This window comes from Phacochoerus africanus, chromosome 6 (genome assembly GCF_016906955.1).
Source record: "Phacochoerus africanus isolate WHEZ1 chromosome 6, ROS_Pafr_v1, whole genome shotgun sequence".
Classification (NCBI taxonomy): Eukaryota; Metazoa; Chordata; class Mammalia; order Artiodactyla; family Suidae; genus Phacochoerus; species Phacochoerus africanus.
Genome location: NC_062549.1, coordinates 4,588,712 through 4,614,334, shown reverse-complemented (window position 1 = coordinate 4,614,334; position 25,623 = coordinate 4,588,712). Strand labels below are relative to the sequence as shown.

General features: G+C 49.3%; 1 protein-coding gene across 1 annotated transcript in view; it reads right to left on the bottom strand.

The window, feature by feature from the left end:
• Window positions 1–25,623, bottom strand: part of FAM135B (family with sequence similarity 135 member B) — a 175,055-nt gene that overhangs the window by 56,982 nt on the left and 92,450 nt on the right. The window contains exons 5-6 of the mRNA XM_047782921.1: window positions 21,493–21,666; window positions 17,644–17,770 (exon numbers count right to left, since the gene is read on the bottom strand). Coding sequence (XP_047638877.1) covers window positions 17,644–17,770; window positions 21,493–21,666 — 301 coding nt within the window. The remainder of the gene's footprint in view (window positions 1–17,643; window positions 17,771–21,492; window positions 21,667–25,623) is intronic.

The following is a 25,623-nucleotide window of genomic DNA, read 5'->3' as shown; positions in this document are numbered from 1 at the left end:
CGTGTCTGCCACGGGGTGAGGGAAGGCGTGTCTGCCACGGGGCCTTCAGCGGGAAGAATCGACCGTTTCCAGTGAGATGGGCATTGGCACAAAGGGGGGAAAGAGAGACCAGTGAGGTTCACATCCGTCTAGGTGGCCAGGCAAACCCTCTTGGGCAAGTAACACTCATTCTGGATCCTGAAAGATGGTTCAGGGGAAAGAAATCTGATGTGCTGCCTTTCTCAGTCACTTAAGAGAAATGTACTCAGTCTCATTATGCGGGCCACGAGAGGCCACTTAAAAAGCACTGCTGTCTCAATACCAATCATTTTAGAAAGGGGGAAGCTGAGGCATGAGACCCAGTAACCAGTAGGCTGCAGAGCTTACACAGACCCTCTGCTATAAAGACCACCAGCTTCTTCACGTCCCAGCTTGTGACCTTGGGCAAATGACACACCCTCTCAGTGCCTCGGTGTCCTGATACACAGCCTCGCTGGAATAGAAGTAGCCTCATAGCTGTTGTAAGGCTTACGTGAGACAATGCATGTACGTGTTGGCCGTGCTCAGCATCACCATCAAAATCATCATCCTGGGAGCTCCCGTCGTGGTGCAGCAGAAACGAATCCGACTGGTAACCATGAGGTCTCGGGTTCGATCCCTGGCCTCGCTCAGTGGGTTAAGGATCCAGTGTTGCCGTGAGCTGTGGTATAGGTCACAGACACGGCTCGGATCTTGTGTTGTTGTGGCTGTGGTGTCAGCCAGCAGCTGTAGCTCTGACTGGACCCCTAGCCTGGGATCCTCCATATGCCACCGGTGCAGCCCAAAAAAGCAAAAATAAAAACAAAAACAAAACAAAACAAAAAAACCACACAACAAAATCATCATCCTAGAGCACCTGACAACAATGCCCATTCAGATCAAGAGTCTGGAAAATGTAGCCATGATCTATGTGCACATAAAGAAAGGGTAAGTAAATTTAAAATGTGCTTTATAGCGAGAATCCTATGTATCTCCAGATACGCCAGTCTAGACAACCAAATGATAAAGGTGAAAGAGCCTGTAGCTTTAGTGCTGGAAGAACTGATTTTGGAATCCCAATACCCTGCTCCCTAACACACGAAAAACGAGCTTTGCCTCTGGACTTCCTCATGAGTTATTCATCGTCCACCTCTCCGTCCTTTACCCAACAGGAGCTAATGAGGCACTGGTTCCAGCAGGGTTTAAGAAAGACACGGTTCCTTCCTCAGAGCTTTGGGGATAGAATGGGCATAAAACATGAGAAGTAGACGGTACCATGAAATAGCCAGCAGGTGGAGAGAAGAACCACGAGGGTTCTTCCTAGGCAGGCTTGCAAGCTCAGAGAATTCCAGTTTCAAATGGGAATAACAAAAATTGTCTCCCTCTTCCAGATAACAGCAAGACTATTAGGGGAAGACATACGGAACCTCCACCCCTTCGCAGAAAGTGTAGCTGATAGACTCTAATAGGTGCAAATGTAGTGTTTATGGAAACAGGATTACTAAGATTACTACCAGATCCATGAACAATTAGACTTTGGGGAAAAACAAAAACTGAATCCATGTAAATGCAGTTCTTGAATTAAAAGTCACTTTGCGCACATGAGCAAAAATAGCAAATAATTCCACTTCTGTTACTTCTAACTACAGCTGTGCTAAAAATAATGAGAAAAAAAATTTAAAGCAAAACAAAAATAGGCGAAGAGATCTACCATCTATTCAATACTGAACCTGTGCCAATCACTTGAAATGTATTAACCAGGAGAACAAACCATGGGGCTAGCGTGAGGTTCTGCTCAGAACCACAATTGAGTGCAATATACAAAAGAGAACAATCTTTCAGAATTATACAGAGGTAGGTAAGGGTTTGGGGGTAAACACCAGAAGAAAAATATATGTGGCATCTTAGATCCTTAGTTTCTTCATCTATAGAATGGGTCTTATAATGAGAAATATTCATGGATGCTCAGAAGAGATCCTGTTTGCACACTGAGCAAAGTATATCACACACCGAAGTTGCTCAATAAATAGCCATCCTTCTTTCTTTTTTCTGGGTACTGAACTTCTTGCCTCCTAAAGTGTGCCCAGCTACTGGGACTATACTCCAGAGATCCTGTTCAAAGACCTACCTGCCTCCCCCAAACACACAACACACACACACATACACACAAATAAAGTATAGCCCATCTCTAAGCAACACAGCCAAGAAATCTCTTACCAGAGACTGGCAATACGCCCTTCAAAAAATTAAACTGAACCAAACTAGAAAATAACACCATTTACAAAATCCCAACAACACACATAAGTTGAAATGAGCTGGACACATTGCAGGCAATGATAAATATCATGTGCTTACTTACCGAGCTAACTCGCCGTGCGTTATACGGGCAGATGCCATTAATAATCACACGGCTGAGCACTAGGGATTTGGTCTCCATGGGAACAGAAGGTAATATCACACCACTGTTCTTTGATGGATCTTTTATTATTTCAATATTTGAAAAGTGATTTTTCAAGATGATAGAAGCCATCAAATATACTCAATTATGCATAACATTGGAAATAGAAAGTGCGGAGTTTTGGAATATTCCATTGGTCCTGCTCATTTTTCAGCTAGGAAAAGGACACTGATTGGGAGAACAGCCTGATAGTTTGGGGAAAGGATCACAATATCCAGTTTTCCTAGAAATTTGGAGCCTAGAAACTTCCCCTGGCAGCTTTCGTCATGGGGCTGACTCCCTACTTTCAGTCATTGTGCAGAAGTCCACCAGACACCAGTGGATCCCAGAGCCCTCGTCAACTCAGGGAGAAAGCTTAGCCCTCCTTTACAAAAGACCATCAAGTCTGGTGAAGCAGCTGAGACGGAGACTGAGGAAATACCAAAAGAAGGGTTGACGCTAATACATGGGAACGGCCATAGCATTCCCAATCTTTACACTCCTCTCCCACGCCCTGTCATCGTCCTCGGGGGGCAGGTTCCTTCCTGGATCTCTGCAAACTGCCCCCACCAGCATCCTTCCCATCCAGGACAGCAGAACAACACGTGTTTTTCTCACTGCGGTCTCAACCAAGATGCACAGATAGATACAGGACGATAGCAAGGTGGCCAGGTCGCTTAATACACCGAAGTAGAAAAAGGATCAGTTATTGTTACTTTACTGAGCAGGGGGCCCTGAGTCTCAGAAGGGGCACTGACTCACTCAAGGCTAAAAGCCGGTAAAGGGCAGAGTCCAATTTAAATATGGGTTTCTTGACTCCAAGTCCGGGGCATGCCCAAGAGAACATAAAATGATTCTTTTCCATAACCCTGGCCAAGTCTTTAACTCCTCAATGAGCAGTTATGCTCAAATTACAGTTTTTATTTTCTCAGATGGAGCAATTACGACTGCAGGGAGACTCAGGGAGCCTTCCTGCTGCATTTAGGAGAAAGAAACGTTCTGTACAAGCCGCAGGTGAGGGCGAAGCGATGGGCTGGACAGGGCGAGGCGGTGTGGGAGGCTGCTGCCGGGAACAGGAGGTTCTTTACCAGGTCCCTCCCTGTGCAGCTTCCAAGGTCAGGTCCACTGGTGTTAGAATCCACCACACTGGCTTCCCCTCTGCAGCTTTCTACTGGTGTGACCTAAGCTAAGTTGGCCCACTTTCCCGAGCCTCAGTTTCCTTATGTCCATATTGCAGGTGATGATGTTTCGATCAGAGGGGTCTCGTGGGCATTAAGTAGGATAAAGCATCAAGAGCCGTGTGACAATGGCTGCTCACCTGGGCTCACAGCCATTGACTGTAAGGCGCCCGCTGGTCTGGACCTATCCAGTGAGCAATAGCTGCTGCCCCCAAAGCTTGCCATCTAGGAACTCACAGTCTAGTGAGAGACTGGCTAGAAACCAAGCAACCACAATGAAATAAAAAAGTTGCAATGATAAGAACCAGCAAGAAGGTATTCAGGGTCCCAAGAAGGGCCTCCCAACCCAGTCTAGGGTCAGAGGTGAGGGTGAGAATTGGAGGAAAAAAATGCTACGATCAACAAAGTCTCATCAGAATATGCAGAATCATACATGTTAAAGCTTCGACTGCTTTTTTTCACAGATGTGAAACGAATCCCCATCGAGCTAGGGATGTCACTGAGCTCTGCCTCCAAGTTCAGCACTTGTATGGCTGCGCCATCCCCAAGCTCAGAGACGTGACAAGCTCAAGGCCCAGAGTGACCAATCCCGGGTCTGTACCCAAGCGGGTCTCACTCCAAAGTCTATACCTTTTGGTTCATCTCAGGAGACCTCCAGTGAAGGACGCGTCAGAGGAGTTCCCATTGTGACTCAGTGATAATAAACCCGACTGGTGTTTATGAAGATGTGGGTTCGATCCCTGGCCTTGCTTAGTGGGTTAAGGATCCGGCATTGCCGTGAGCTCTAGTGTAGGTTGTAGATGCAGCTCGGACCCTGCATTGCTGTGGCTGTGCTGTAGGCCAGCAGCTGCAGGTCTGAGTCACCCCCCTAGCCTGGGAACTTCCGTATACAGCAGGTGCAGCCCTAAAAATTGAAGAAGAAAACAAAAAGGCTGCACCAGAACCACCTGGGGAGATTATTTAAATCCTGCTCTCTCAATCTCACTCTAGCTGGTTCGAATCAGAATCTCTGGGAATAAGGCTCCGATTTACCTCATCTTAAAAAAAAAAAAGGTTCCCCAGGAGATTCTGACGTGCGTTGCTGGTTAATAGCTACTGCACTCTCCCCAACTGCACGGGCAGCCCCAGGCCTGATATCACGTTCAAGCTTGTTTCCTGCCAGTAACCATGAAGAAGGGCACATTAGTGGGATTTCTGACGCCTACGCCTATGGCAACGAGTATCCTGAGAGCTAAGAAGCCAGGAAGTTTGATAGGCATGTGTTGGCCATGGGCAGACCTGCACTTGACAAAGCTGAACTGAACAGAAGTCTCCTGGGCCAGCTTCCTCGGGGTGCCTGGCAAACGTGCCCACCGTTAGGCTGCCTACCCGAATGTCCCTTTCTTCCTTTTAAAAGCAAGTGCACCCTTTTTTTACAGGATGATTTTTATTTTTTCCATTATAGCTGGTTTACCGTGTTCTGTCAATTTTTTTTACATGATTTTTCTTTTTTCCATTAGCAAGTGTACCTTTTGTCCAGGGTGAGTCTTGGGGGAAAGAGGAAGGAGGGGAGGAGGTAGCGGGGCTTGCCACACGCTGCCCACACTGCAGCAGGAGGCCCTGGGCACCTTCTGGTTCCCAGGATTCTCTCCAGCCATCTGCCTGCAGCACCTGCTCTTCCTGGGCCAGCTCACATCTTAGACCAAAGAGAGAAGCAGGGGCCTCTGGGAAATCAGTTTGCACCGTCCTGCTGGTCGGCTGCTTGGACTCAAAACTGAAGACAGCTACTTTGTGGGAACTGCTTCATCTCTCCTGCACACATAACCACATGTGCCGTGCGAACACACGACACTCGCAAGGGCAACAGGGTCACCAAGAGTCAATCAGCCAGTTGCCAGGTGTCATTGCTGGAGGAAGTTATTTACAAGAAGGCCCCTGGCTTCAGATCCCTCTGGCCCTCTCCCAGCATCACATCTGCTGTGTTTTCCTTTTTGGAATCCTCAGCATGGGGCCTGCCTCAGGTGAGGTCAGGTCCCCCAATAATAGAAGCTTCTTTGCATGCATGGCAATGTTATTCAGAATTTGGGTTTCTCTCCCTTCTCCCTGGACAAGAGGAAACATATGACTTGCTTCTACCTAAAATCCCAGATTTTAGCACACTGTGCATGTCAGATGTGCAATGAATGTTTATAGACTACAGGACCAAATACTAAGTTTGCGCATCCAGCCTTAGCGCAGGTGTGTGGCACGAAAGCTTATGCACCTTCTCCCTGCCACACTCCTTCTCTGGGCAAGGTTATCCCACTGCTGGTTCTTAAGCAAGCGAGTGACAGAGACGATGCTCTTAACTAGTTCGCGGGCAGGCTGGTGGTATGTTAGACATCGCGCAGCAGTGACGGGACCTGCCCAAGAGCCCAAGTCTCTCTTTCCCGCAACAGGCAATAGACGAAGTCTGGCCCTCCTTCAGCCCTACGACCCCCTTAAGGCAGACTCCCCCGTGGGAAAAAAGCTCCAGACACTGTCGGCTTGCTCCCAAGGTCCTCACTGCCCTTTCTGCTTAAAACTCTAGTTATTGACCAAGTCTGCTGTCACCTATCTGCTTCCTCACGGGTGTGACTCTGGTTCCTACCAGGAAAGGAGAAATAAATGTCCTTGGAGTGATTTACTTGTGAGTATTGAGATGAACAACCATGCCCTCTTGGAATGCTTTCAAGTGGAGCAAAGAAATTCATTAAACGATTATTACATTCAGGCAAGATAACAGAAGCATGCCCAAAGTACACACGTAGGACAAATTAGCAGCTTAGGGTTGCATGGGGGTGGTCAAAGAAGGCTTCACAAAAAAAGACAGTGACTGAATTGGGTTTTGAAGGCTAAATAGGAGTTCTCTGGGTGGAAAGACCAATGAGAGAAGCCTGTATTCTGTTCCCTACTAGCTGAACAATCCACTTAAATTCTCTCCTGCAGAGAAACCCCCCCCCCAATCACCTCAATATTCTTGAGATCCCCAAACAGAGCCATAGAACTTTATATGACTCTTTCATAATGGTTATCTTGCATGAAATTACTTTCTCAATATTTTTTTTTTCTGAAAAAGTTGCAAACTCTATGAGAGTAGGGCTGGGGGTAATTTTTTCATGAGGGCGTCACTCATCCTCACTGTTGTCTGAAAAAATGCACAAGATGTGACTTAGGCTCCTCAGCTGCAAAAAGGAGCAAACATTAATATCACTATTGATTCAAGAGATACCTGTGTTGAAGGTTTGCTGCTGAGTGTGACAGACGCGGCCCCCACACACGCTGGAGGATTCAAGGAGATGAGCAGGTGAAAAATGACTCCAAGTGGACAGAAGGCAGGGGTCAGGTGCAGTCATTTCTGGGCTCGAACCCCCGCCCCACCAGGAACCAGCTCGCTGACACTGAGCAATTTTGCTGAAGTTATTAGAGGTTTAGTTTTCTCAACTAATAATGTGAACCCAAGCAGGGAGCTGCGAGAAAGTGTATTAAAACTATCCAGCACAGAACTAAACGCAAGGAAGTGTCCAATACCTTGAGCTGATATAATTGCATAAGAAGGTACACGTGATTTGTGTGTCATCCAGTCACACCAACCCCAAAGCAGGGAACAGGGAGGGGAGAGAGATGCTTAAAGGGCAACCCCCTTTCCTGATTCACACGGTGAGCCCGTTTCTTCCCCCATTAGGACAGAGAAACAACTCAAATATCCATCCACAGAGGAACAGATAAAAAAGATCTGGCACATACAGACAATGGAATATTACTCGGCCATTAAAAAGAATGAACTACTGCCATCTGCAGCAACATGGATGGACCTAGAAACTATCATACTAAGTGAAGTTAGAAAGTGAAAGATAAACATCGTATGATACCACCTGTATGTGGAATCTAAAGAGAAAAGGATACAGATGAACTTATTTGCAGGACAGAAATAGACATATAGGCTCTGAAAAACTTATGGTTACCCAAGGGGACAGGTAGGGGGTGGGAGGGATGGACTCGGGGTTTGGGACGGGCGCATGCACACTGAGGTTGACACCAACCATCTGCACGCTGATGCGTATGGAATGACTGGCCAATGGGGCGCTGCTGTACGGCACGGAGAACTCTGCCCAGTGTCCTGTGGTCATCGATGTGGGAAAAGAATCTGAGAGAGAGCGGATGTGTGTCTCCGTATGACTGGGTCACTCTGCTGTACAGCAGAAGCGATCACTACCTTGTAACTTAACTGTACTTCAATACGACTTAAAAAAAGAGAGAGAGAGAGAGAGACAGGAAGAAACAGGCTCAGAGCAGTTAAAGGACGAGCCCAAGCGCCGTAGCTCATCCACGGGAGAACCTCGCCTCAGCCCTGCCAGGTTGTCTTCCTCCCAACCTGGGTTCCTGCCGGTCGCCCTGCTGCTCCACCTCGTTCTTCCTCGGGATGTGCGAGGGGGAACGCAGGGCATTCTGGGAAGGGATGCGCCTACCTCATCTCCGCTACCTGCCCTCTCCCATCGCGTCTGGAAACTTTGGAGGGGAACCAGGCATCTGACAGCAGCAGATGAGGAAGGAAGGGACTTTTCACCAATGAAGAGGGTGGTCCCTAAATAAGCAGTCCTGTAGGCTTTTGCATAAAAACCCCATTTCCACGGATAGATCCTCTTTCAGAAATGACCTGACCTGTGGGATGTAGAGAACAGACTCGTGGTCACCAAGGAGCAGGGGAGGGAGTGGGCATGGACGGGGAGTTGGGGGTTTGGTAGATGCAAAGGATTCCATTTAGAACCGGATAAGCAATGAGGTCCTGCTGCAGAGCAGAGGGAACTAGATTCCATCTCTTGGGATAGACCATGATGGAGAATAATACAAAAAAGAATGTGTATATGTAAATATATGACTGAATCGCTTTGCCATACGGCAGAAATTGGGCCACTGTAAATCAACAACACGTTAATAATAATAAAAAAGAAACGACCCATGGAATTACCTGGGGTCCATACGCAGACTGACGTAATCATACACCACATACTGAAAGCCCACTGTCGCCTACGCAGCACTTACTAACCCACTATTTATTTCATAGGGTTTTAGTCAATTAGATCACCATTTAAAGCTACTTAATTTTCATGGAGAGGGTGAACACAGCAGTGTTTGCCACTTTAATTCTCAGAACAGTAAAAGGTATTGAATAGGTTTTTTGGGTTTTTTTTTTTTCTTTTTTCAAAAAAACCAACTATAAAACATGCTTTCCTTTAAATAACTACTGTTTTCCTGGTAACTTCTGACCCTTCCCCAAGTAGTTAGCCTTAGAGAATATTAGTCATACATTTCAGAGAGCAGCTCCTTTGTACTCAGCGATTCAATAACAGACAAATATTTGTGCAGCACGCTCTGCGCGTAGGTGCCATTAGTTTTGACAAAGCGTGGGGCCACATAGAGAGCTGAGTTCTAGGTTTGCCCCTGTCCATCTTGGGGGAGTTACCCGGATTCACCGGATTCTGCTTTCCCATGTCTATCACCAGGAAACAAAAGCCAAACCATCATCCCGGTGATGACGCTGCTGTGGGCCCCAGGCCCATCACAGCAGAGATCTAAGGACACATAGATAATAACAGATGAACAGATGATGTTTGTATGAGTGCATTGACATGAAGGTTAATACAATCTAAATTAGATTATACACACTTGTGGTTCTGACTTTTTACTTCATTATTTTTTTCTTTTTATAGCAGCCCCTGAGGCACGTGGAACTTCCTGGACTAGGGGTTGAATCAGAGCGGCAGCCACCAGCCTATGCCACAGCCACGACAACACAGGATCCAAGCTACATCTGCAACCTACACCGCAGCTTGCAGCAATATCGGATCCTTAACCCAGTGAGTGAGGCCAGGGATCGAACCTACATCCTCAAAGGCACAATGTCGGGTTCTTAACCCACTCGGCCACAATGGGAACCCCATGACTTTTTAAAAAGTGAAAACGTTCCATTTGCCTCTGAAAGTCCTGTGGTCCCTCAGCACTAGGCCTACTGTGTCTGATGGCCAGGTCAGCTGTGGTCACTTCTCATACATAATCGAGAACCTCCCCTCATTCATGCCTCCAGCAATAGCAGAGTGTCTACAATGCGCCAGCAGCTCAAATGGGCCCTGAGGGGGGCAGAAACGGAGGAGTCCCACCGGGGGTGGGTGAGGCTGCCATTTTCATTAGAGCTGCATCACCGACTCCTTATACAGAGTCTGAGAGATACGAGGTACTTGATAAATATTGGATAAGTGAACAAACCAATGGCTCTGCCTCTGCTTATGGCGATGTCACCGCCCAGAGGCAATGCCATGTTAGCAGTAAGAATGAATGTCTGTCACAGCAAAGAGACCTGTGGTTGCCAAGGGGTAGGGGAAGAGGGAGGAAGGGATTGGGAGTCGGGGGTTAGCAGATGCAAACCATTAAGTATAGAATGGACAAACAACGAAGGCCTACTGCAGAGCACAGGGAGCTATATTCAGTCTCCTGGGATGAACCATAACGGAAAAAATATATAAAAAAGCATGCATAAATGTGTATAAATAAGTCATTTTGCTGTGCAGCAGAAATTAACACAGCAGTGTAAATAGACTAAATTTGATAAAAATAAACGTTGAAAGATATAATTAAATTTTTTTTAAAAAGGGAATGTCTCCATCTTACCCTCATGACTCCAGATCCCCGTGAAAAGGGACCCGAAGACGTGGACAACAGCAAGGCAAGGGTATATTTAAAGCAAAGTGTAAAGAGCCAAGAGTCCAATAAAAATGAAGCAGAAAGAAAGAAAACACTGTCAATCAACTACACTCTAACGGAGAAAGTGAATGCTCGACATATTGTGACATTATCAGTATCTTTATGTTGATTTCTATTTTTGTGTCAATACCATAAATTATTTCTGAATTTCTTATTTTGCAAAATTTAAAAAAATGATGCCCATGGTGGAGAGGGGGGAGAAAAAAGAAAAGAAAAAGAAGAAAAAGGGGCATGCTTGGGAGAGGGGAGATTTCTGCAAGCAAGTCAGGTCTGTGCCTCAGCTTCCCTCCCCACCCCGCCACCAGACACACACCAACAGTGAGCGGGCAGGCGGGGTGGGGGGTGGGGGGTCAGGGGGTGCTGTCACGCTACAAGGCTCAGTGCTGAAGGGCTTTGTGAAGCCAAAGTGTGTGTGGCAGGAGCGGGTGGGGCGTGAGAGCATCATTCCCTTTGAGGAAGATGCCAATTCTCAGCAATCCGCCTTAAAAGGGAACTGTATCCAATCACGTGTGATGGAACATGATGGAGGATAATGTGAGAAAAAGAACACACACACACACATAACTGGGTCACTTTGCTGTAGAGCAGAAATTGGCAGAACATTGTAAATCAACTATCATAAAAATTTTTTAAATTAAAAATCAATAAATACATAAATAAAAGGGAGCTGGCATCTCCTCTCAATGACACGCATCCCTCTGTCCAGGAACCACCTTCTAGCTGAGGCAGAGGATGGAGGGATTTCACTTTGGCAGCCAACCTGCTCATCTCAGGCACCATCGCCCACCCTGGCAGCCCAGCCTCTGTGATCTCCACAGGTGACAAGGGACCAGGGAGACTCAGCGTACCGGCTGGCAGGAGACCTGCTGGAGAGTTAACTACCCGACCGTCTATCGCAAGGGCTCTTCTTCTCTCTCATTGTGATGGTCACAGATTCCTCCATCTCAGACACTCATTCATGCAACAGAGGCACGTGCGCTGTGCCAGGCACACCCAAGCGAGCCAGTCATAAAGGCACCTGCCCTGGCAGAGCAGAGGAGCCAAAACCCCTTCTCTGGCCACCCGCTAACCTAGTGGCTGATGACAGGCTGGCAGATGGCATCACGCTGACTGAGCCAAAATGCCAGCCTGGTCCCCACCAAGCTGTGTGACTTTACAGATGTAGCTTAACCTCTCTGTCTCAGTTTCTCCAGCTGTATTAGGAAATAGAAAACGTTTTGTGGATACTGACGGAGTCCACGTGCATCAGTGGCTTCACAGGGTACCCGGGTGCAGAGCAGGGGCTTGAAAACGTGATGTTACATGATCAGCATCACGCTTTCACACTATTAAGGAAATTAAATTTTTTTCACTTCATCTTTTTTTCATTTATAATTTTAGTAATTTTTATGAAATAACTATATTTCCTGAATTGTACATTATACCCTTATGATTTTTAAAATTTATTTCCTATATCCTTTTTTTATTATTATTAAAGTATAGTTGATTTACAGTGTTTCATCAAATTCTGTTGTACAACAAAGTGACCCAATCACACACATTTCCCTGTGCTATAAGTAGGATCACATTGCCCATCCACTCCAAATAGAACAGTCTGCATCCCTAAAACCCCCCAAATGCCCACCCATCCCACTCCCTCCCCTTTCCCCCTTGGGAACCCCGAGGCTGCTCTTCTTGGCCATGATCTGTTTCTGTTTTTTGTTGTACGTTATTTTTAGACAGGATCATCTGCTGCATATTTTAGATTCCACAAATAAGTGATATCATATGGTATTTGTATTTTTCTGGCTTACTTCACTTAGTATGAGAGTCTCTAGATCCATCCATGTTGCTGCAAATGGTATTAGTTTGTTTTTTATGGCTAAATAATATTCCACTGTACATATGCACCACATCTTCTTAATCCACTCTTCTGTCAATGGATATTTAGGTTGTTTCCATGTTTTGGCTATCATGAATAGTGCTGCTGTGAACACAGGGCAGAAGACCTATCTAGACACTTCTCTGAAGAAGACAGACAGCCAACAGGCATATGAAAAAATACTCAATAAATATCACTAATTATTAGAGAAATGCAAATCAAAACTACCATGAGGTACCACCTCACACCCGTCAGAATGGCCCTCATTAACAAGTCCACAAAGAACAAATGCTGGAGGGGGTGTGGAGAAAAGGGCACCCTCCTGCACTATTGGTGGGCATGTAAACTGGTACAGCCACCATGGAAAGGGTATGGAGGTTTCTCAGGAAACTAAATACAGAACGACCATATGACCCGGCAATTCCACTGCTGGGCATTTATCCCAAATTTCTATTTTTTAATTACTCCGTTGCCTCAAGCACTAGACCCCAAGACCTACTGAGGGTAAAAACTGAGCTCATTTGTTTTAGCCCCTGCAGCACACAGATGCTAGCGCAGAGTAGGGACTAAACACAGGGCTGGTGGGCAGAGAACGGAGCTGAGCCACTGCTGCCCCTCCCCGAGGAGGCGGAATTCTGAACACGGGGAGCTGGGGCACCTCCCACCACGTAAAATTTAATTTATTTTTTTCACTTATTTAAAGTTTTATCAGCGTCTAGGTGACTTATATATCATGATCATTTCTGCTGGTGAATTTCATGTGTCCATTTGGCAAATCCACGGCACCTAGACACGCAGGGAAACATTGCTCTAGAAGGTTCCGGGGAGGTATGTGTCAGAGGAGATGAATGTTTCAACCATTAAATACGCTTCAGGAAAGCAGATTTCCCTCCCACACATGGGTGGGCCTCCTCTAATCAGCTGAAGGCCTTAACAAGCCTGACGCAGGCATGACCCCCTCCCCACACTGACGGAGAAGGAAGTGGGTCATTTGGTGGGCAGACTGCCTTTGGACTCAGAGTTGAAACCCTTCCCTGCGTCTCCAGACTGCTGGCCTCACCTGCAGGTCCTGGACTTGCCAGCCTCCACAGTCACATGTGACAATTCCTTAAAACACTGCTCGCTCTATATATATATATATATATACATATCTACACACACACACACACGTAGATACACATATACCTAAATGCACATGTATGTACATGCACACTTTGATCTTATTATCCTATTGATTCTGTTTCTCTGGAGCGCTTATATATATATATATATTTTTTTTTTTTTGGTCTTTTTTGTCTTTTCTAGGGCCACACCCATGTCACATGGAGGCTCCCAGGCTAGGGGTCTAATTGGAGCTGCAGCCACTGGCCTACACCACAGCCACAGCAACGCGGGATCCAAGCGGAGTCTTCAACCTACACCCCAGCTCATGGCAACGCCGGATCCTTAACCCACTGAGCAAGGCCAGGGATCGAACCCGCAACCTTGTGGTTCCTAGTCAGATCCGTTAACCACTGAGCCACAAAGAGGACTCCTGGAGCACTAATATATTAAGCAGTGCCAGGGGGATCACAGTAAAAGCAGCATAGCAAGGACGGAAGGAGGCCCCCAGCACAATCTCATCTGATCCTTTTCCTAGACACTGAGAAACTGAGACCCAGAGAGGGCATGTGTCTGGCACAGCAGGCTGGAGCTGGAGCCAAGAACAGGAAACATCTAAGTCCTACCCACAAGACAACACTGGGGCTCTTGGAATAACACTCGATTTAATTATGTGAATAAACTAAAAAAAAAAAAAAAAAAAAAAACAAAAAAAAAACGACCCAGCAGAGGGTTTTATTGAGTACTTTTGTGCCAAGCTCTAGGCTCCAGGCTTTTATGCACTTACTTCATTTAATCTTCTCAGCAACCCTGTGAGGCAGGCATTAGTATCCTTCTTTGACAGATAAGCCAGGAGCGGGAGAGGGACAATGACTTCCCCCCGGGGCAAAGCGGCTGGTTTTCAGGAAAAGGACCCACGCTCTGGCTCCAACCCCAAACCTGAAGCTCCAGCTGCCTCGGGGGCTGCAGGAAGGAGTGGGGCTGGGGGCCAGGAGGGGCCTGGCGTGGGAGGAGGGGCGGGATGTGACACAGCGGCCCGGCCTCCCCAGGCTTTTCCATGCCCATCAGCTCATTTTGCCGCGAACCTCTGGTTTCTGCAAAGGCTTATTCTGAAGGGAGCACTGGGCTCTAATCCCTCCAGCTGATGCCGCAATCTGCACGGATTTGGATTTCCATGTGATCTGCTAATGTGCTGGGATCCCTGAGGATCTGGACAGAGGCCCCCCAGGGAGGCAAGGGAGTGGATGTATCCTTTGCTTGGCAGCCCTTGCCTGCGGGAAGGCCCAGGGTGGGCACGCAGCTCCGAGCCCACATCCCCGGAGGAGACCCAAGCGGAAGACACACAGGAAAAGCATCGGGTCCTGAAAATAACCCATTGAGCTGCGCTCTGCGAGCAAGTTCACCGCTGAGCGCCCACAAAGAAGCTATTTTATCTGACTCTTTAAGACAGGGAATGTCGTCTTTGACACATATCCCCAAAAATAGCCAAGAGAAGAATAGGAAAAAATAAAAAAATAAAACGAGACTGTGTCACGTGCCTGCAATGAGTCTATTTCTGTACTGTTTTTACATGTATTCACTCCTGAAATGCTCTCTAAAATAGAGGTACTCTTCCATTTTAGGGTTGAGGAGCCCGGATTGCCACAGGGTGAACAGAGCCCCCATGTCACCGAGTAGTGAACATGGCCGGTGTTCGAAACCAGACTCTTCCGTCTGTCACATCTCAGTGTCTGAGGTAGAGGTGGGGCTGGGTGGCGCTCAGCCTCCTCGGATGTAAGAGCAGCAGGTAGGCTGAAAGGATGTACAGCGCCCCCCCACCCCACGCCAGGGCCAGGGTTTCGGAACAGTCTCCCAGGGCAGCCCCGCATGGTACCCGCACGTCCAAGGAGAGGCCCTCATTCTCATGTTCGCCCCCTGCTTTCTATCTGCCGCCAGGAAAGCAAGAGGCGGCGGCGGCGGGGCTCAGCTCTCTCGCTGAGGCCAAGTATGAACATGGGACTCAATCATTCATTCAACACACATTTCCTGAGTGCGAATTATGGGCGCCAGGCATGGTGCTGGGCCCTGAGGGTGTGGCGCTGAAGGCAAAGGCTCTGCCCCCAGCCGCTCAGAGCCCAACGGAGGAGAGACAGAGATGCCTGGAGCCGAGAGAGCAAGAGAATTCCTCCCTAGGAAATCAGAGGGTCCTTCGCAGAGGTGGTGGCCTCTGAGGGCGGCATTAGAGGACATGCGGACAGGACATGCGGACAGGAATGAGAGTTCCTTCGGGGGGGACACCACATCACAACCATCCCCACGCTCCTGGGGCGCCAGCGAAGCCCTCGCTCTTGGCATGGAAGTGCCCAAGATGCCTTTTTTTTTTTTTTTTTTTTTTTGCAGCACCAGAAGCCTGTGGAAGTTCCTGAGCCAGGGATCGATCCTACACCCCTGCAGTAACCTAAGCCATGGCAATGACGACACCCACTCCTTAAGCTGCAGAGCCACTAGGGAAGTCTGCGGTTTTTTAGATATTTATTTGTTTATTTATTTATGGCCAGACTTGCCATATGCCAAAGCTCCTGAGCCAGGGATTGAACTTGTGCCACAGCCATAACCAGAGCCATACAGTGACAACACCAGATCTTTACCCTGCTGAGTCAGCAGGGAACTCAGCGGGTTGTTAAATTTTACTTATGTATTTATGTATTTATTTAATTTGGGCTGCACCTGTGGCATGCAGAGGTTCCTGAGCCAGAAATCCAACCCATGCCACTGCAGTAAGCCAAGCCATGGCAGTGATAATACCGGATCCTTAAGCTGCTAAGCCAATAGAGAAATCTGTGGGGTTTTTTAAATTAAATTTTATTTATTTATTTACTTACTTTTGGCTGCACCTGCAGCTTGCTGAAGTTCCCAGGCCGTGGACTGCACCCTCTTGACCACAGCAGCCAAGCCCCAGCAGTGACAAGGCCAGATCCTTAACCTGCTGAGCTACCAGGGAACTCTGTGGTTTTTTAAAATTCATTTCAATCTTTCTTTCTTTCTATCTTTCTTTCTGGAAAGACCTCTAGCATGTCAAAGTTCCCAGGCCAGGGACTGAACCCTAGCCATAGCCATAACCTGAGCCACAACAGCCATATCTCTCACCCACTGAGCCACGAGGGAACTCCAAAGATGCTCTGAACTGATCTATGACCCCCGACGTTCCCTAATGTTCCAGGCGGCGTTCCCTGAGAAGCAGTGTGAGCTGACAATTTTCAGGTGGGTCTACGGGAGAGGCCCTCAGGCCCAGCTCATGTGGGCAGTAAGATGCAGCACTGGGCAGAGGGAGAGGCTGGGCTGTGATGCCATCAGAGCAAAGCCTTCAGTCAAGCTTTGGGGAGTCTGCAGTAGTGCTGGACTTGCAGCAAGAGTGACTCGGGGATGCAGGCAGCATCCACTAATGATGAAGGGTCCGTGCTTGGCCTTGGGGCTGCAAAGGGAGTCCTTGACTTCCATCCCTCCCCAGTCCCATCCTGGACCCCTGAAGCCACCCATCCTCATGTGATGATATAAACACAGCCACCCCTGCTGGCTGGCTGGCTGCCTTCCTCTCCACTGTCACTCTCCATAGGCCTCTTATTAATTCTGTTTTCTGGTGAACCCAGACAAATACAATCTGGTTATTTCTGAGCAGGCCCCCAATACTAATGATCATGCATTTGCTCAAGAGAAGTCTGGAGAGAGAAATGCTGCACATGTCCAAAGCCCTGGGCATCAGAGAAGAGTAACAACAGGTGTTTCTCAGGAAGAAGGACCAAGGGGAAGGACCTGATGGGCGTATTTATTGATCACCTACGGAGCACCAAGTGCTGGTCTAAGCACTTTAAATCCATCACAGCAATGGACACACTTACAGCCTTGTGAGGTTATTAAGAATGAGCAGCCCCACTCTACAGATGGGAAAACTGAGGCTCACGGAAGCGAGCAAGTGGAGGACGGAGCCAGGTTTGAAAGAAGCTCAAGGCCAGCAGGCTTTTGAGCTTACACACAGTCTGGGGGAAGCCGCTCACAACACGTCCCACGTCCTCTGGGCGCCGTCTTCTTCAAGGGACCGCGTGGAAGCGATGCCATGAAAAGACCCTACCCCCTGCATCCACCCCAGGGCCTGGCATTAGGAATATGTCCGATGGATGCAGCAGCAACTAAAAGAAGGCATGGATGGACAAGGGGAAGGACAGAGGAGAACATCCCTAAATGGGGCGTCGGGGAGAAGCTGAAACCTCAGAAAACATCTGCGCCCGGCTAAGTGAAGTTTGCGAGTCCTGGGGTCCCTGCTCCCCCACAGACATTACCTCTGAGGAAGTCGGCTTGCAGTATCCCGCTCCAAAGACCAGATTTTCCAGGGAGAGGCTGGACTGTTCTGGTCCTGTGTCTGGGCCACCTTTACCGAGCCAGGGGCCTCTTCCTGGACGAGTAAAACTGAAAAGAAGGGAATCGAAAGAATTGAACATTTATATTAAGTTTTCTAAACAGATGTAAAGCAAGCAATGGTGCCACTGAGTCAACTCCCTTGACCGTCTTATTGGGGAGCCCATGCGGTTGGTCATTTAGAAGGAGTCGCTCGCCCCCTAGGAGGTTGGGGGCCACTTTGCTGGATGCCGCCATGACTGGCATGTGAGCTTGAAGGCCAAGGATGACCCACATCCTATTATGTGTAGAAAGAAATGCCCACTCCATGCCAATGACATGCCTGCTGAGACACAGTGAGGCAGAGGTTACCTGACCGCAGGGGCAGGGGGAGCGGGGTCCTGACCACAGGATAGGGGGAGGCTCCATCGGACGTGTGGGAGTCCCGCCCCACGCCTCTGGTTGACATGACCTAGAACGCAATCCTGCAGCCCTGACCCCTCCCCATGCTTCTGTTCTTCTGTAGAAGAACCTAAAACAACATCCATCTCCATGACCCAGCCGGAGTCTCACGGGATGTGGGCATCAAAGACTCATGAGAGATGAGGCTCTGTCTCCATGTCAGTTGGAAACACTGCGTCTATTCCACCAGCAAAGATACACGCCCTGCCCATCTCTGCAGGTCGTCGCAAGATCAACCGGCTTGCTGTGATGGCAACATCCATTTTAGGATCAAGGGAGATTAGAAAAGCCTATGATATCTGAATTCATCTGGTTTGGGTTTATGATAATCTCCTTCCCCCTTAACCTTTTTGATTTTCACCAGTCGATATATCCATAAAGTCTCCTGAAACTCATTCTCCCTTTCTTTCAGATCCCTTCCACTTAATACCCTAAGGGTTAACTGTCTTGGCTTACAGTGAATGTTCTGTCATAGGCATGACTTATTTCCCCAGGGGGCGTCCAAGTCTCTGATGGCAAAGGGGGCTTGATAACCAGTAGCCTCAGACGGCCTTATCGCCATCACAGGGCCTCAAGAAGTATTTGTGAAAGCATTTCATTCCAGAAGCCCACCTGCCAAATCAAAATACCCACAGGGAAATAAAGCTAACATTATATTTTGGTTTAACCCATTCAAATACTTAGGGGGCTAAAGCCACACGCCTAGCAGCGTGTTAGGTGACAGGGTGGCCAGGATGGTTAAGGCATAGCCAGCACTCTAAAGACATCTGCATCCAGAGGAGGAAGATGCAGTAGGATGGGGGTGGCTCAGACCAGGGAGCCCAGAAGAGCGTTTTATAAGCCAAACTGGGAGGAGGGGAGGACAGTTAGAGGTAATGCTTCGGTAATCCGTACTGTCAAGAGGCTAAGAGGCTGCTGATCACGTGGTCTGCCAGGGTCTGAACTCCCAAAGCATCTACAAGCTCCACGAGGCAAGTCTTAAAACTCCCAGTGCCTCTGTCTGCCCATAATTCAGCAAGGTTGATACCAGCAACCGTAACAACGGGGTTATTGTTGACGATTCCATGAGGTTAGCCAAGGACGCCTCCACGTACGATGTCTGGCCAACAGGGATGATTCAATAAATGCCAGGCGCGATGGTCGCTAATACCACAGATTTTTCTACACCAAAATCTAATATAACCATGGTTATATTTATATAGCTATTGTTGATAATACCGCAAACACAATCAACTATAATATGATCATGTCTCTGTTTAGAACTGAGATTCAAAGGGAGTCTACAGTTTAACCAGAAGATGGGTAAAAGGAACACCGCAGAAAAAACGCACTGTGTGTCCGAGCAGAGGTGCCCATGGCACATTCAGGGCACATCAGTGACTAAAGCAACTGGTTATATGACTTAAGTGTAGCCCAGAGTAGCTGAATCCCCCTCGGGTGAGCTCCAAGTGTACTCATTTGAGGGTTAAACAGAACTTTGTCGCTGTGAGGGGAAGTGAAGCATCTTTGGAAGTTAAGTTTTCACTTCCCACCTGCTCCTTCCTGCCTGGATTTAACAGCTGCTGCTAACACGGCTTTTCGAGAAAAACTAGAGCTTTGCCCTAGTTGACTGGTATTTCCCATAACCTTAAAGGCTCCCTTTTTTCCCATCCACTGGGAGGGAACTAATAGAAATCCTTCCTGCAAAATCCAGAGAACAGAAAACAGTTCTATTCTTACCCCCATCCCTGGAGACGCCTAAACTCTGATGGTGAATTTCTATCTGCTCTCCTGTCTGGCAAGGTTGCTGCCGACAAATTTGCAAAGCACCGTTTCCGTCAGAAGGTTAAACTTTCTACAGAGAGTGTCTGGCACAGCCCCAGGAGCAAGCAGAGCCGGGATGGGACTTTAGCAGGTGGGCGCAGGTGACTGGGGGAGGGCACATCCTGGTCACGTGACCTGGCTAAGATCTCACTTCCTCCTGGCTGACCCAAGGGAATGGGGACAGGGAGTGGAGTTCCCCCCCCCCCACGCCCCCGCCGCCACATGTCAACCCTCAGCACAGAGGAGTGTCCTGGAAAGGGATGTTGGGAAAGTTCCCTTCCAGAAGCTCACGCTGCAAGATCGCATCCCCAAATAGCTCTCTGCGCAAGCGTGCACCTCGGGCCCACGTGCATGTGGGAGGTTTTTGGTTTGTTTGCTTTTTTTTTTTTTGGTTTCTTGCTTTTTTTAGGGCTGCACCTGTGGCATGTGGAAGTTCCCAGACTAGGGGTCGAATCAGAGCTATAGCTGCCGGCCTATGCCACGGCCGCAACCACACGGGATCCGAGGAGCGTCTGTGACCTACACCACAGCTCATGACAACACCTGATGCTTAACCTGCCCAGGGAGACCAAGGATCAAACCCGCATCCTCATGGTTACTAGTCGGGTTCGTTACTGCTGAGCCACAATGGAAAACTGCCTGTGGGAGGTTCTGAAGTGAGTCGATGTCCCCTTCTGGCCATGCCAGGTGCCCGTTCAAGGACATCTGGGCACAGGACAAAGTGCTCGCTGTTGTCAGCGCTGTCCCTCTTCTTTACGGCTTCAGGAGGCCGTGGAGATGCTCTGGGACAATTCACATCAGGGGCGAGCAAGGGGCCCCTCAGCGGGTCCTGCATTCGAACAAATGGCCACGGGCGGAGGGGCAGAAAACCGTGCGTCTGGCACCGTCCTCCCGTGAGCGTCACTAAATCTTACGTGGACGGGACACAGGAGTGTTTATGTCCTTTTTTCTTTTTTTTTTTTTGTCTTTTTGAGGTCCACACCCGAGGCATATGGGAGTTTCCCAGGGTAGGAAGTGAATCAAACCTGCAGCTGCCAGCCTACGCCACAACCACAGCAACGCAGGATCGGAGCCACGTCTGCGACCTACACGACAGCTCACGGCCACGCCAGATCCTGAACCCACGGAGCGAGGCCAGGGATCGAACCCTCGTCCTCATGGATACTAATCGGGTTTGTAACTGCTGAGGCCCAATGGGAACACAAGTGTTCCTATTCCTGAGATGAAGACAGAGTGTTTCAGGGATGTTAGAAGACTCTTCAAATAAGGCCCAGTTGGAGGAAAGCCAGATCGGGTGCGGTCACCAGGAGTCACTCTTCCAGCCCCGGGGCTTCCTGCCGCATCCTCTGGACTCCAGCTGTCCCTGTCACCCCAGCCCGCCCCCACCCCCACCCCTGCCTGGAAGCAGCTCCTCTGGTCTGCGCCGATCATTCCTGGCCCGCTCTCGGCCACGTCGGAGACGAAAGCGCAATAAGAATCCCCAAGCGGCCACCCCCACCCCTGGGCCCACAGGGCTTGCAACCTCGTACCTGATCAGGGGCTGCTGCAGGGCCACCAGGGCAGCGTGGACGGTCACCGAGACCACCGACAGGTGGAAATAGTCGAACATGACGGGGACCTGGTGGTGCAGGCCTCTCCGCGGGTGGAAGTGCAGGCCCAGCACGCGGCTGCTGATCACAGGCACCCCGGCCACGTCCCTCAGCCTGGAAGACGAGGGGGTGACTCACATGAGTGGGGGTGGGTGGGTGTCCTCCAGGCCTCCCCACTGCAACCTCTCGCCCTGCACAACCCTGGGCACGCGTCCCCTTGTGCCGCCCCTGCGAGTCCTCTGCTCTGCTAGGTAAAAACTGCCTTTCCCCTGGCTGGCCTGGGAGAAACCGGAGGCTCGGAGAGGGAAAAGGCCTCACGGGACATGGCACAGCTGCTACGCAGCAGAGCTGGGACTTGCCCTCTGCTGTTACCCACACCAAGGTCACCTGCAATGACGGAACGGTGCCCAGACACCTTTCCAGGCTCGACAGTGAAGCCCGCTGGGCCTCCGCCCCCCACCTGCTCTTGTATCTGCCTCCCAGACGGCCAGCACAGCCCTTCCCTGTACCTCTACATCTTCTACAGGCTCCTACCTCTTAAGGGCAAGACTGCGGCTAATTCTGTCTTGTACCCTTAACACCAAGCATAGAATCTGGCGAACAGTGGAAATCGGTCAAAGACTTGCCTACACAAAGGGATCATTGATGGAACAAACAAAGGCATGACCCCCAAAGAGTAATAGTTAAAGATTCTTACGAATTTCATCAAGGACTCCCCCCGCCTTTGTTCCAGGGTTCTGTAATTGGTACGCATCTGATTCCCAAGAGATAAGCCACCTGGACCAACAGAGATAAACCGAGGCTTTGGTTGTAAAAAGGAGACTGGTTTCTCTCTGAATAAAAGGCATCCAGTGACCATCTCCAACTCAGCATGCCAAGCACTCAGGCCCTCGGCGAGCCTCTGGAACAGAGCACGGCAACATCTGGATTGAGCGTCTTCTGGGAGCAGAGCAGAGAGCTCAGAGGATGCCCAGAGGAGACGCCTCCTCTTCCCCTACAGAGAGAAGATGAGGGGCCCCAGACCCATCCTAATGGCCTTGCTTCCCAGAAATCCTGCTGCTTGGAGCTGGGGTGCAAACGAATGCTCCGTAAAAGAATTAACTAAATCCATGGAGCCCAGTGTGACTCCATAAACCACCCACAAGTAGCGGGCTCCTCTCTTACCAAGAAGAAACCTGAGCACAGGGGACACAGAGCGTACCCCTGAGTCCCAGGAAGTCATTAACATTCGCGGTCACTTTAATTCTGCCAACAGTTTATTGCAGCCCTACTGCGACCCAAACAGAATGCCTTTTCCCTTAACGAGAGTGATGATTACACGAAGTCACAACTGGTGTTATTCCATTTACAGACGAGGAGGTCAAGCCAACAGGAGCCAACTGACTTGTCCTAAGTCACAAGGCAAAACTGAAATGCTGGGCCCAGGTCTGCCCACCTCCAGCCTGTTCTGTGTGGCTGTGGATTATTGCTTGGACTCCACTCAGATGCAGGCTCCCGTGAATCATGGGAATAACCTCAGGGCTCAGACAGCAGGGAGTGAAATACATGTCAGGGGAGCCACGATGTCAAAAACGCTCACAAGCGTTTAAGCCACTTTAACCAGAGGCAAGAATTCAGAATGGGGAGTTCCTGTCGTGGCACAGTGGTTGACGAATCCGACTAGGAACCATGAGGTTGTGGGTTCGATCCCTGGCCTCGCTCAGTGGGTTAAGGATCCGGCGTTGCCGTGAGCTGTGGTGTGGGTCACGGACACGGCTCGGATCCCATGTTGCTGTGGCTCTGGTGTAGGCTGGTGGCTACAGCTCCGATTCGACCCCTAGCCTGGGAACCTCCATATGCCGTGGGAGTGGCCCAAGAAAAGGCAAAAAGGTGCAAAAAAAAAAAAATTCAGAATGAGGGAGGGGATCACTCTTCTGTGCTCTGAAATGAATAGAGCAAATTCATGGAGGTTTGAGGAGGGCTTCTCAGTTTAGAAAAAGAATAAAGATAAACCGGATATCATTGAGAGGAGAATGCCTAGGTTCTCATCAAGGAAATAAAACCAACAACAACCAAAAATTCAGACAACACAAACACAGAGAAAGAGGAGTTCCCATTGTGGCCCGGCATAATCTCTGCGAGATGCAGGTTCAATTCCTGGCCTCACTCAGTGGGTTATGGATCAGTGCAGCTGCAAGCCAAGGCATAGGATGCAGATGCAGCTTGGATCCAATGTTGCTACGGCTGTGGTGTAGGCCGGCAGCTGCAGTTCCAATGTGACCCCTAGCCTGGGAACTTCCATATGCCACAGGGACAGCCTGGAAAAAGCAAACAAAGCCAAAAACAAAACACAGAGGAAGAGCCCTGCTGTACAACTGGAGATGGAGAGATAAGGGGTCTTGTGTATCTGAACTGCCATCCAGGCTGAAATGAGAAGTGGCCCAATGTCCGTGGGGGACAGAACCAAAAGGTGCCACCCACCCTGAGAACCACTGAAGGAGAGGGATATCAAGAACCCTTCCACCCTGACTTTAGATGCCACGCTTCTCTCGTCTGACCCCAATCAGCCCGAGTGGTTCCAAAGAAGCTGACTGCCTGGGTCATCTTTAAAGCCTGAAGTCTACCCCCAGGATGTGCTCAGATGCCTTGTTGTCCGCCAGCCCAATTTGTGGAAATGAAAAAATAATGGCATTTGCAATTCTCCCCCAGCCTCTGGCTTCCTGTTCCTGTTAGCTAATCTCATACTGGGGGAAAACGCTCCGCTCTGATTGTTATTAAGTGCTTTATACTATGGCGAGGAAGTGACCTGTGGAAACCCGGCCCCACCTGCATCTAGGAAGCCCCGAAGAGGAAGGAGACATGGATGCTGCCGGCCGTGCACCTGGCCCGGTTGAGGTATCAGCTCTCTTCATCCTCCTAATGGACTTAGGAGGTGCGGGAGCTATCAGGATGCCCATTTTGTAAACGAGGCGACTGAGATTTAGAAAAGTGCAGGAATGCACCCCCATCTCTCATAATCAATGAGCCCAGAGCCTGTTGCTGAATTTTATACACTCTGTTTTGTCCAATCTCCTTTCTAGAGCCTCTCCATTAGCTACCGATTTGATGACAAAAGGTCACATTTATCGCATCCATTCTAACTTATCCTTGAGGCTGCCTGGGGGGCTGAGTGGGGAATGACATCTAGGCTGAGTTTGGGATCAATGGCAGGGTTCTGTAATCAAATGGAAATGCCTCCCATGGAGCTACGGACAAACACCTCCAAAGGAAGAGGGCACAGGGAGATAGGGTCAGAGTGCGAATACAATTCATCAAATGAGTGCGTAACAGCCACCCCAGGTGGTGGATGGGAATGAGAATAGAGGCGGGGACTTCGCCTCGGAGATTACAGGTTAGAAAGAAGGCCAGTCTCTGATGGGGCTTTTGAGTTCAATATGGTGCTAGAACAACCAGTCCTGGGGAAGCCGTGAGGAAGATAAGATTTCTCCATAATCCCACCAGGAGGCAAGCAGAAGCAATGGGGAAGGTGGTCAGAGGCACTTGGGGTCCAGAGAAAGACCAGCGTGAGGAATCTGTGGTGCTGAGCCCGGACACAGTGGCAGGACCACGGACAGATCCCGAGACAAGGCTGACCACCCACGTCCACATCAGCAGTGTCCATTCTCAAAACACGGACGCCACCAAGCCTCTGACATTTCAGCAGCCGTCCATCTATGGTTCAGATCCCCTCTGATTCAACGTCCCATGCTATGAAAACCCCCATCCATAACAATCGGACACATCCCAGGGAGGGGACAGTCCTTGAGGAGAGAATGAAAGTTGCGATGGGGACGTTGGAGGGATGGGGGAACCATCTGGCCACCGGATCGCCCATCCCCATGGGAGGTTGTAGAGGTCAAAGGGGAGGATTAACCTCTGGAAAGGTGTCCGAGTATGTGGAGATTCTGCCCATGGAACAGTTGAAAAAGAAGGGACTCCAAGTTCATCTTCAACTTAATAAGGGGAGTCCTCGTATGAGCATGCCCTATGTCCTTGAAACTGGGCGACACAGGTCCTGGCGCCTGACTTATTCTGCAGAGGTCCCCAGGTGAA